Raw genomic sequence first — 12534 nt, 5'->3', positions numbered from 1 at the left:
GGGCTAGGGCAGGATTGGGGGCGGGACTGACAATTAATATACGGTATGTCCCCTTTTGATGAAAAAAATAAATAGTCAGGTTAGTTATAAACCATGCTCTCAAATCTTCTAAGCATTTCTTGTATTGATATTTTTTTAAGCCAGTTGGAGGAAAAAAAATCACGCAAAGCCTTTTCTGCTCAACTTTTTAAAAAAGATTTGCATTTGTAGGTAGAAACAAGATGTGCAGATATTAGATTAAATTTGTGTGTGAAGGAGAAAATGAATGGATGATTCTCAGTGCTAAAATTTCCTGTAAAATTAAATATAGAATGATAAAAAAAAATTAATTTTACGAATCCCTGATGAACGGAAGACAGAAATCATTGAAAGCTGAACCTTTTTAATTTTAAAAAATCTTGAGGAGAGGGAAACTTTTGGTGCGCGCGTTCGGCCACGCCCAGCCCTCACTTTGCCACGCACAAACATGGCCTCCCGGGACCACTTCCGCCCCTCTTCCCTACTTCCGCTTCACCTCCTCGGCTGCGGGGCGCCTGCCACTCAGCAAGATGGCAGAGATAGAGAAGGAGCCTGCGGCGGTTTCCCCGTCGCCCTCCCTCGGCGACGCTGCGAGCCCGGAGCCAGTGGCGACCACTGCTGCGGCGACTCTCCCTCCCGCCCTCTCTCCGTCTGCCGAGGAAACCCCGGGCGAGACCAAAAAGAAAAGTAAAAACAACCGCTGCCGCGGAGGGGGAAAGGGGTGCTTCCGGTCCGGCAAGGGAGGGCGGGACTTCTCGGTGATGGATAGCAGGGGGAGCCTATAGAGAGCTAGAGGTGGGCTAGGCTTTCTATCCTGCAAACAGGATTTTTTTGAGGTTTACACTGTTGTATTTGATTGCAGATTCGCCTGACTGTGTTGCTGCATGCGGGAGATTCCTCCCCTCCCTCCTTGAATTCCCAAAGAAAAGCAAAACTATAACTCCCAGCATGCACTGGAGTGAACCCTATCAGGCAAATCTGGATCCAATTGGCAACCTTATATATTACGCTCTTACATGTCTGTAAACTCAATAGTCGCATGGTAGGGTTTACCATATGATCCCAAAAAAAGGAGGATGGAGTGAGATATCTGGGTTTTACTTCTATTGCCTTCCGTGGGAGTAAAACCCAGATGTCTCAATCTGACCTCCTTTATTTGGAGCCATATAGTAACCCAAGTTGCATACATTATAAATTCATGATTAAATTCTTTTTTTTCTTTGATAAATCTTGAACATAAACCATAGAAGGCCTCCTGGTACCGTCCCCGTCCTATTGGAGTTGCCGTGAAAGCTTACTCCACCCTATCCAAACCATCTCATCATTTGCGGGATAAAGACGGTAAAAATCTGCCCAGCACCATCCTCGTGGTCCACATTGAAATTCATGTCGAAGCCTTCCCGAGCACATCCTAAACCGACTTGCAATATACAGGACACAGACTGTGCAAGTTTGCCCAGTTCTATCCTTCGTTCTTCATTTTCAAATTAGACATCCTCTGTGTTCATCCCATGTAATATGCTGCCTTTAAAGAATATTCTTAGTGGTTTAATAACATGACTTAAATTTGTGTAAAGTAAGCACATTTTGCTCTATAATAGAAATGATCATTAGAATGGCCACTTCATCCCAAGTCAAGCTTAGGGGGTCTTTTACTAAGGCGCACTAGCTGATTTAGTGCACGCTAAATGCTAATGCGTCCATAGAATATCTTTTATTTCTCTACTAGCTTGGGCATCTTAAAATCATATCCATTTTCAGTCATGTGCTCTTAAAGAATCTAGCCCAGAGAGTAAAGTAGGAATAATTTTTGCATATCTGCAGAACAAGATAAGAGTTATCCCCCTGCCAAATAGTTGTTTTGCAAAATTTTGAAGGAAAATCCTTGCAGCCACCTCTGGGATGCGAGGCCTGGCAGCAAGGTCTCAACACTCGTTCAGTATAATAGCTTCCAGTACTGTCAAATACTGAGTTAACACAACTCCTGTACCTGCAGAGTGAATTTTTTTCAAGCTATCACAAACCTCTCCTTGTTTGCAGTATAGTGGGAGGAGAGGAGGAAAGTGAGAGGGTGTCCACTAGTGCTTTTAACCCAGAGCTCTTTTCTTTTTACTGCAGTTGATGTTTTGCTGAAGGCAGTGGGGGACACCCCAATAATGAAGACCAAAAAATGGACGATGGAGCGAAGCCGGACCATCCAAGGTCTTATGGACTTCATCAAGAAATTCCTTAAACTGGATTCAGCCGAGCAATTGGTGGGTGACTGGAGAGTTGAGAGCGAAAAGGGATGATCAGTAACTGAGATAAAGAAATACTGAAGGATTTTTGTGACTTTCCCTTACAAATTATGGGGTTAATGTTAAACCTGTAACTGTGTTTATTTTTTTTTTTTGTTGTGTAAACACCAGCTGCATCAGGTATTTCTGTACCTGGTAATTCAGTTCTGGGCTGTAATCAGATTCCAACGCTGAATATTTGTGTATTTAGTGGCCAACAGAAGCTATCAGGGTACCTGCCGATACTTGGTGCCAGTATTCAGATAGTTTCTGAGCAAATTAAGACAGTTCAGAGAAATAACTAACTTGCTTCCCAGAGTTATCTGAGTGCCGGATAACTTCAACTCCACCTCAGTTCTGACCAGATTATATGTAATTTTCCCCAAGCTCTTTGATGCCTCTGATTCCCACTTCACTCAAAACTATGATCGCTCCTTCAGCAGTCTCCCCACATCCTGTGACCCTGGATGCAGAAGATATGGTTCAGGAATCGAAGCAGGTGCCTATTACATGGCAGTTCGGCTGTTGAGCCACTAGGCCCAAGATGCAGCCTGTAATCCCATTCTTGATTCCTTTTATTGTATGTGGTCTCGTCTGAGTCTCTCCATAGGGAAAAGAATATTTTAGAATAGAACGAAAAAGGGGAGATGGACATTTACACCTTAAATAATCTTACACAATAAAATGAAGTTTGCTTTGGTTAGGGAAATACCATTTCTTCTGTGAATGGGCCTAGGTCCAGTTATGTAAGAGACTTGGTGAACTTATCTGTTTTGGCATTTTTCATCTCTCCTAGTTTATCTATGTAAATCAGTCGTTTGCGCCCTCCCCGGACCAGGAAGTGGGCACCCTGTATGAGGTGAGTATTATCAGGGTCATGGATATATAGACTCGGATGACCAAAACAATGGACGCCAGTCTCTCCATAGTCGTATCCATCCTGTGCTTTGGTGATCCCGTCACTGTCTTTGAATTTGGACATGGTTTGGGGCAGGGTTGAGAGAGGGTGGGGAGTTAGTGTTAGTTCAATAGGGGGATTCATGTACTCGGTGGTAGAAAACCAGCGAACTTAATCCGGGCCCTCTAGGTAGGCCAGTTGGTTTTTGTTTGCAATCACATATCTTTTCTCTATCCCATTCCCCCCTCCTTTACAGTGCTTTGGAAGCGATGGGAAACTTGTCCTGCATTATTGTAAATCTCAGGCCTGGGGCTGACATCGGACATTCGCAACCGACCTCCAGAAAAGACTGGGCCCAACCCCTTGCTGAATTTTGACTGTTCTCAGCAAGTTGGAAGGTGAAGGGACAGTACTGGATACGACCTCCGATCCCCTGTGGCCACTGGTTATGGAAATATTCCGGGACTGGCAGCAAATGGGGAAACACATTCTCTTTCAGTTCAATTAGTCATTCCTAGGAGCTCTGTCAGCTGTGGTCTGGAAGTGTCAGCACCAAGCTCTTCTTCTATTCTCCACCCCCATATGCTTGTCCCCCAGCAGAAGACAGGACAGAACTGTACTTGGCCTCTCAAGTCATCTTCAGGGTAGTTAACCTGCTTTTCTAATAAAAGAAATCACAAATGACATTCACTGTCAAAAATGTGGATATGTGTATTAGAGCTGTAGCCATGTGATTACTGGAGGGGTGGTAGGCAAGGGAAGAAGGGCTGAGACTTACAGGGGTCTGAGAAGGCCCTTTCAAAAGCTGTTTATGTAGCGCCTGTTAGACTGGTATAGTCCTTACGAATGGGTATTATACCTCACTGAGAGAAAAACTTGGTGTAGTATATTAGCTGAGGCTCCCTCTAGCAATCCAGTCTTTCTCAGTCTCCAACAGGTTGAGGTAGGAAAAATCTGGCTCCCTCTGTTAGGCCTGTTGGAATTTGTTTTAGGACTCCTGGTCCCATTTTTAGTGCTGGACGGAGCTTGGACGGGTCCTGCTTGGGGATCTGTCCGACCTCGGAGGTGTCAAACCCGGCGGGTCTTGTGCTGGGTCTGTCCCCCCCCCCTTCCTCCCCCTCCCCTCATTTTGGTAGAGGGCCTCAGCCGGCAGCCTGGCCCCCTGGTTGGTCAGGCCTCCAGTTTTGAGAGCCATGAGTATGTTTTGAAAAGAAAAAAAAAATCCTGAGGCTGTGCCGGTCTAAAGGGTTCCTTCCCTTTGAAAGTACTGTATTTTACTGTTCTTTTCTGTTAACCGGCACTTTTATTCTATCTAGGTCGTGTCTGGAGCAGTGAGCACTTTTGCAAGGGGAAAAGTGCTCATTGTAATCCAGCCGCGAGGCACTGGCGTCCGGCCTGTTTGAGTAAGGCAGGCTGCTGCGAAGGGGAATCCTGGTCGGCATCAGGTGCCGGCAGCCAGGGATCCCCTTCGCTAGTGCCTTGCGCCTGACAGCTGTTTGCAGGGAAGCCCAGGCTTCCCCCGCCGCCCATGTGAGAGGTTCCTTAGCCGCCGATGGCCAGGCAGAAAGTGCGAAGCAGCTGGGGGCTCTTGTTACAGCTGATGCCAGCTTGCCCGCTTTAGCGGCTGGGGCAGTTTAGGCCTTCTAGCCGCTGTAGATCTTTGGAGTTATTTTTTTTGGCGGTTCAGCTCCATTTTTGGCAGGAAGCACTTCCATTTTTGTTTAGCCTCAGGTGACCTTGCCCCTGTTTGGTGACATAGGAAGCAGGTTGTTTGTTGGGTCCCCTAGTTTTTTTTCCCCCTATTTTCATGTTTGGCTTTATTGCTGCGGCCGGATATCCTGCTTCCGCTCGGAAGGGGGGGGGGGGGTTTGCCCTTGACGTACTCTACGGGTCGGCCCCATTCAGTGATAGTGCTGTTCCCCTTTGCTCCTCTCGTGTCCCATCACCCGTGGGTCTCTTGGGACGCTGTTGGTTTGAAAGGAGCAGTCTTTTTGGTTCTTAGGACCTGGACCCTTTGGGGAGTGGCAGCATGCCATACTTTGTGGCTTCGTGCTTGATCGGTGGATGCAGTGTCCAAAGCTAAGCTGACCAAATTTCCCTTTAAGGGGTCCTTCTCGTTTGGTGAGGGCTTGGAGAAGCTGGTGCAGACTTTAACTGCTTAAAGTGCCTCGTTTGCCTGAAGATAGGCCTAGGTCGTTAGCTCGGGGTGGTGCTGCTCATGGGTGAGATTTCCGCCATTTCCACTCTTCGAGGGGCCACTTCCTTCCAGTCTCCTTGGATTTCCAGGGGCCAGTTCTTTCAGCACATGAAATCCTTTTGAGGGGCCCAGTGGGGTGCTGGGTCCCCTGCAGCCCGTCCTGCCCAATGACTTCTTGCCGACGCCTGGCTGCTTGTTTTTTTAGCCGAAGTGGGCAGAGATCATGGCAGATCATTTTCTCGCTTCTCCCTCGCAGGTGGCATGGAAGCAACGGGGTTTTTTTTTCCAGACCCTTCCAAGATTGTTGGATCTCCACGTTGTGGTTCTGGTTCCCCCTCAGGAGTGGGGCACAGGTTGGTACTCGATTTGCTTTGTGGTGCCAAAGAAAGAAAGGACCTTTCGGCCCATCTTAGTTTTGAAAGGGGTCAGCAGGGCTCGCCACGTTCTGTCCTTCATGGAAACTCTGCGGTCAGTGATTCTTGCAGTTCAGCCAGGGGAGTATCTGACTTCTCTCGTTTTGATGGAGGCCTCCTTGCACATTCCAGTATGGGCCTCCCATCATTGTTTCCTGCGTTTTGCGATTGGGGCAACATTACCAGTTCTGTGTGCTTCTGGCCTGGCCACAGCTCCGCGGACTTTCATCAAGGTTATGGTGGTCGTTGCGATGGCATGGCGCAAGGAGGGCATTCTGGTTCATCCCTATCTGAACGACTGATTGATTTAAGCAAAGTTGTTCCAGGAGAGCACCCGGGTCACGGCTGATGGGTGATGGAGTTTCTGCAGTTGCTGGAATGGGTTGTCAACCTTTCCAAGAGTCAGTTGGTCTCTCTCTTAGTGCCTGGAGTATCTTGGAGTTCTGTTTGACACCTCCTCCCAGAGGCCCGGGTAAGCAAATTGCAATCTCAGATTCACCTGCTTATGGCGTCCCGGTATCCTCGGGCGCAGGATTTCCTCCAAGTCTTGGGGTCGATGGCGGCTTCCCTAGAACTAGTGAGGCGGGCTCATGCCCATATTCGTCCTCTTCAGTATGCTCTTCTTCGGAGGTGGTCGCCTCAGAGGCACAGTCTGGATCATCCTGTTCTTCAGGGCCTGGCTCGTTGTAGTTTTTGTTGGTGGCTCCAGACCTCCCATCTTGTGCAAGGGCGGGTCTGGACCAGCCGCAGTGGATGGTGCTGTTCACGGATGCCAGTCTCCTCGGTTGGGGAACACAGTGTCTGGGTCACTTAGCTCAGGGTACCTGGTCCACTGAGGAGGCTTCCTGGTCGATCAATGTCTTAGAGACCAGAGCCATCCGTCTAGCGTTGTTAGCCTTCCACTCCTGTCTGATGGGCAAGTCAGTCAGGGTTCTTTCGGACAATGCCACGGTGGTGGCCTGTGTCAGTCTTCAGGGGGGCACCACAAGCACTTTGGCTCTGCTCATCCTCTGGGTAGAGTCTCATCTTCAGGACATCTCAGCTTCCCACATTGCTGGTGTAGAGAATGTGCAGGTGGACTTTGTGTCGTCATGTCCTAGATCCCGGAGAGTGGTGTGTAAGCCGCACAGCTTTTCAGCTAATTGTGCAGTTTTGGGGTCAGCCCCTCATGGACCTGATGGCCATGCGTGTCAGCGCCAAAACACCCTGCTTCTTCAGTCATTGCAGAGACAGGCAGGCCGAGGGGCTGGATGCTCTGGTTCCCCCCTGGCCAACAAAGGGTCTATTGGATGTGTTCCCTCCGTGGCCATTATTGGGAAGAGTTCTTCTCCACGTTGTTCGACATCCCGGCCTGTTGAATCTTGTGGTTCCGGATTGGCCTCCGTGGTGAAGCAGCCCTAGTGAGGCATCTGGTGGTGGTTCCTCTTTCGACCGACCTGTCTCAGAGCCCCATTCCATTATTCAATCTGGGTCCCTTTTGTCTTATGGCTTGGCTCTTGAAAGGGACTGCCTAGATAAGATAAAGTGATCTCAACCCTCTTGATGTCTTGAAGACTTTCCACTTCTCGGGCTTTTGATGTATATTTGAGGAGTGGTGTGCTGCACGTGGAGTGGTCTCTTTTCGCGCTTCCATCTTAGAGTTCTTGCAGGATGGCATGGACAGTGGCCTGGCTTGGTCTTCTTGGGTTCAGTTTGCGGCCTTAGCCTTTTCATGGGTCGTTGAAAGGTCAGCGTTTGACTGCCATTCCTGCTGTGATTCGCTTCTTGTGAGCAGGTCTCTGTTCCATCTTGGAATCTTAATTTGGTCCTGTCTGTTCTGGTGCGTCCACCCTTTGAACTTTTGGGTGACTCCTCTTTGAAGGACCTTATTCTTAAGGCAGTCTTCCTCATGGCAATTTCATCTGCTAGATGTGTTTCTGAGCTGGTTTTCTCATGTAGGTGTAGGGACTCCATTCTGCAACAGGGCGAGATCGGCACACTGATTTCACCGCCCTGTGAAAGAATTGAGCCACTGTGGAAGAATTATGAATTATTCCCATTCCCTATCCCCTTATTAAGGAAGAAAAGTGTTAGCACTTTGTGACAGAATGCTGAGGCATTCCCCCCTCCTTTCTTGTCACAAGACCCCTGTCACATATTAACCCTTATCTTAATCAAGCAGTCCTTATTTGGAAAGGACATCAGCTGACAGGCATTGAGGACATGCAAAAACTCAGGTGCTGTCCACGTGTTAATCAGACCCTTGTCTAAGTGCTGAGTTGGAGGATGATCACGAGGTAAAGGGAGGGTGATCACGATGTATAAGCATGTATCTTTCTTTGTATCCACCAATGTAAAAGCATGTACCTTTGTACCCACCAATCATGAGATGTGTAAACAAGGGAGTTACTATGATGTCATTAGCTTAGAAGCATAATAAAAAGGGACTCAGAGCTAGCCCCTGGCAGCGCCTCCTCCCGACTCTAAGACTGCGTGTGTATGTTTCCTTTGTGTCATTCCTACATGTAGGTCTCCCTTTCTCGAGTTCTCTAGGGAGCGGGTTGTCTTGCGGCCTGTTTCTTCTTTTCTGTCCAAGGCAGTTTCTCTTTTTCATATCCATCAGGCAGTGGTCCTCCCGGTGTTGGGTAGTCGGGAGGGATTTTCTGTGCAGGAACAGTTGGCGCAAGTTGGATGTCGGGTCCTTCACTCTTATGTTCAAAGGACCCAGGAGATCAGAAGTTAGATCATCTCTTTGTCCTTCTGGCGGGTCCTCATCAGGGGGATGGTGCTTCCAAGGTTACCATTACGTGCTGGATCATAGAGACTATTGCTTCTGCTTCTCTTCAGAAAAAGCCTGTTCCTGAATTTCTCAAGGCTCATTCCACTTGGGGTCAAGCAGCTTCTTGGACTGTCTTCTTTAGTGCCTCTGGATATTCCAGCGTGTCGGGACGCGATGTTCGGTGAGTGTGTTCTGGTGTTGGCCCTTCAGGGGTCCCACCCTTGATAGGTACTGCTTTGGTACGTCCCATTTGTAAGGACTATACCGGTCTAACAGGCGCTACAGAAGGAGAAATTAGGTTCTTAACTGCTAATTTTCTTTGTTTGCCTGTAGACCAGTCGAGTCACCCACCCTATCTGTCTTTGTGCGGTGATTGCAGTTTTTTGCTCGCGTACCGATTTTGAATTTTTCTGTGGGTTCTAGTATTTTTCTAGGGCCGGAGAGGTATAAGAACAGCGGCTATGGCTCAGCTGGTGAGCTGTGGGGACACTTTCCATGCAGGATTCCAGTTTTATACAAGTTCCAACAGTTGTTACCTGTGTTTGTGGGTTTTTCACCTCCTGTTTGGAGTGTTTTTGCTGTTCTAAGTTAGTATTTTCCTAGGTTCTGCTTGGCTATTCAGCAGACTGGATTGCTAGAGGGAGCCTCAGCTAATATACTACAACAAGTTTTTGTCTCAGTCTCCACCTGCTGGTCATAGTGAGGTTTAATACCCATTTGTAAGGACTATACCGGTCTACAGGCTAACAAAAAAAAAATTAGCAGGTAAGAACCTAATTTCTTCTTACCCACCTAAGCTACTTACCCTTACGAAAGGGCTATTTGGAGTTTTCCCACCTTCGTACATAAAAATTCAGCCATGTGTTTTCTGACTCATATTTTCAGGGCAGCAGGGCCGGGGTCTTACCCCGTCCAGAGAATGCTGCCATGTGCGGTGCTTCGGTTGGAAAAAGCTTCAAATCTCTGTGTACAAGTCACATTTGGGTACCTTTCTAAGAAAAAGGACAACATCTCCTTTCCCTGGTGGATGCAAAATCCAAAGGGAATAGTGTCTGGGGTGTTCTATATTTTTCCACTAAAAATAACCTCTCTGCTTCAGGTTAAAGTCCTTAAACCAGCTTTGAAATATAAATAATGTTTTGTCTCGCTGCTGCAGTGGACCTGGGCAGAGACAGCACGAAGTGAATCCAAACAACGATCTGAGCAAGATAAGTTCTATGAATGTAATACTACTTTAATTGGTTTATGCACAGCACAAGGAAGAAGTAAATTGATTGTGAATGATAAACTTGATTGTGTGCATTACCAGAAAATACATGAACTTGCTCAGATAGGAGATTTGGAGAGTTTTGAACCAATGAGGTCATCTCCCTTTCTAGTATGCTTGCACGATACGGAGATCTGAGGGTTTCCTCCTTTAAGAGAGATTGTATTACTTTTGAAACAGCAGCAGGGAGACAAAACATTATTTATATTTCAAAGCTGGTTTAAGGACTTTAATCTGAAGCAGAGAGGTATTTTTAGTGAATATAATTGGTTCTCTCTCATTCCTGCATATCGTATAGCAGTGTTCTCCCCAAAAATATTTTTTATTAAATTTAAGAAGTATCCAATTCTAGAAGTGAATAATTAGATATTTGCCCTCTTTCAAATGGTATAGAGCAGCGTCTCTCAAACTTTTTTAACTCCGGCACACTAAACGGAGCAAATGTTTTTCAAGGCTGGAAAAAATTTCTGGGGAGAATACTGATGCCGTTAGTTTTCAAGGTCCAATCACGTCAAAGAATGATGCTTATCTGGGCAGTTGTATAATAAAAAGAATGGATAAGATATCATGAGAAGTGAAATTGTCATGAATCAGAGGGATACATACCCCGTAGGTCCTAAAAACAGGCTTGTGGATTAGATATAAACTATGAAGGCAGTGGTGTACCTAGCATATGTGACACCAGAGGCCCATCATTTTTTTACACCCCCCCCCCATCTGTATGAAAAACATGATTTTTAGTAACAATCCACACATCACACAAGAGTGTACCTAGGAAAAGGCAGTATCTTACATACTGCAGTGAGCAGTACAACATCAATACACCCATTGTAAAACTAAACAAGCCAGTCTAGTACAGATCAATCCTACACAGTCAATCCTAACTGAAAACCATGTCTTTCGAACACACAGAACACAGAAAACACCTTCGCCTAGTATGGAATATGTAATCACAAACTAACCCCTCTCCCTTTTACAAAACTGTAATGTGGTTTAAAGCCATGGTAGTAACAGCTCAGACTCATAGAATTCTGAGCAATTACCACCATGGCTGGTGCTAAAAAAATGCTCTACAGTTTTGTAAAAGGGGGGATAAAATAGAAAAACGTAGACAAAGGTTAAATTGAACCACCAAGAAGCTGGACTCTGCATACAATGCAACACCACAGAAACAGCGATGCATCTCCCCTAAAGCAAAAAAATAAATAAATATAATTTTTTTCTACATTGTCTTCTCTGGTTTCTGCTTTCCTCATAGTCTTGTCTTCCTTTCAACCACTGTCTACCCTCTCTCTGCCCCTTCTATATGGCATCTTCTCTCCTTGTATTCCACTTCCATCTCTCCCTTCACCCCTATTATTCTGGCATCCATCTTCTTCCCTTCCCTCCTCCAATGGTCTGGCATCTCTCTCCTCTTCTTCCCTTCCCTCTCCCACACCCCCATGGACCTCTCTCCTCTCCCTTCCCCTCACTTCCATCAGCATCTGCCCCCTTTCTTTCCCTCCAACCCAATTCCATCCAGTATCCTTCCCCCTTATGTCTCTCTCCTTTCCCTGCACACCAATTCCATCAGCATCTGCCCCCTTTCTCTCCCTCCACCACCCTTCTATGCTCCTCTCTCCCTCCAAACCATCATGACTGCTTCTGTTGCCTCTGCCTCTGGAAGATGTAAGTGACGTTGGAGAGGGTGGGCCAGCAGATGCAGGGAATTGTGGCTAGGTTCCTCAATGACTGCAGCTGCCGGTCCACCCCTTCTGACGTCACGTCTTCCGGAGGCAGAGGCAGCAAATGAAGTCATCGCGAGACCTTCCTGCACTTCAGTGCGGCTTCCAACTCTACTTCGGAATAAGTATGGCAGCCGCGCTGAGGTGCAGGTGCCATTTAGAGCAGCTCGGAAGGTTCTGGATCCAGCCGGCTGTGTATCCCCCTAGGGCTGGCACCCGGGGCGGTCTGCCACTGTATGAGGGGACAAAAAATAATAAAAAGAATGGATAACTTGACCAATTTAGACATGTCATACAATTATAACCACAAAAATATGTCATAAAATATAATTCTAAATTCAAAAGACTCCAGACGAAAAGCAGACTATAGAAAGGAAACCAGAAAAGACCAAACCCATAGTACTAAGATCCAAATGCTAAAATCGGACATGTCCATTATGAAGAGACGTGTGGATCACCGCTAATTATAACGAGTGAGTCTTTAAAATATGAGACGGTAACGGATAGCCAGACCTTGTGGACGGAAGTGACAAATACTGGAGCCAAAACCAGAGCACCGTGATGAAACTTGAATGGAAATATGGATACCTATTTATACTTTTGAGTAAAATTGCTATGCGAACATGTCATAGAAAAGAATAAATAATGTGTAAACTAAAAACTAAGAACAATATATTGTAACAGCGAACTCAGAATTAATGAAATAACATGCTAAAAGAACTTAACCTCCCCCCCTAAAATAGGGCAGATACATACTTAAAATGATGGCTGGTTACAAACAGTATGTCTAGACTATATAATAATAATAATAATTTTATTTCTTATATACTGCTATACCCTAAGTTCGAAGCGGTTTACAGTGGAGTCGTGTCTAGAGAGAGTACAGTGTTAACAGTAGGATACAGGGTGATACAAAGTGAGCTGGTATTGGGTGATTACAGTAAGGTACGAGATATTAACATGAAAAAACAGTTACAGTATGT

At 46.3% G+C, this 12534-nt stretch overlaps 1 protein-coding gene across 1 annotated transcript; it reads left to right on the top strand.

The window, feature by feature from the left end:
• Window positions 1-500: 500 nt before the first annotated feature.
• ATG12 (autophagy related 12) lies at window positions 501-3878 on the top strand. Its single transcript, XM_033961514.1, has 4 exons — window positions 501-705; window positions 2137-2273; window positions 3091-3153; window positions 3449-3878. Exons 1-4 carry the CDS (start codon window positions 549-551, stop codon window positions 3506-3508), a joined length of 417 nt encoding a protein of 138 aa, XP_033817405.1. The 5' UTR covers window positions 501-548; the 3' UTR covers window positions 3509-3878.
• Window positions 3879-12534: the final 8656 nt, after the last annotated feature.

The sequence above is a fragment of the Geotrypetes seraphini genome, chromosome 10, assembly GCF_902459505.1.
Source record: "Geotrypetes seraphini chromosome 10, aGeoSer1.1, whole genome shotgun sequence".
In the NCBI taxonomy this organism is placed as follows: domain Eukaryota; kingdom Metazoa; phylum Chordata; class Amphibia; order Gymnophiona; family Dermophiidae; genus Geotrypetes; species Geotrypetes seraphini.
This window is presented reverse-complemented; position numbering and strand designations above follow the sequence as displayed.

What these genes read in the sequence shown, in the direction of transcription:
- ATG12 (XM_033961514.1), top strand. Translation starts at nt 549, where the DNA reads ATGGCAGAGATAGAGAAGGAGCCTGCGGCGGTTTCCCCGTCGCCCTCC. An exon ending in TGGATTCAGCCGAGCAATTG is followed by an intron (nt 2,274 to 3,090) that starts GTGGGTGACTGG and finishes CATCTCTCCTAG; the next exon opens with TTTATCTATGTAAATCAGTC. An exon ending in AAGTGGGCACCCTGTATGAG is followed by an intron (nt 3,154 to 3,448) that starts GTGAGTATTATC and finishes CCTCCTTTACAG; the next exon opens with TGCTTTGGAAGCGATGGGAA.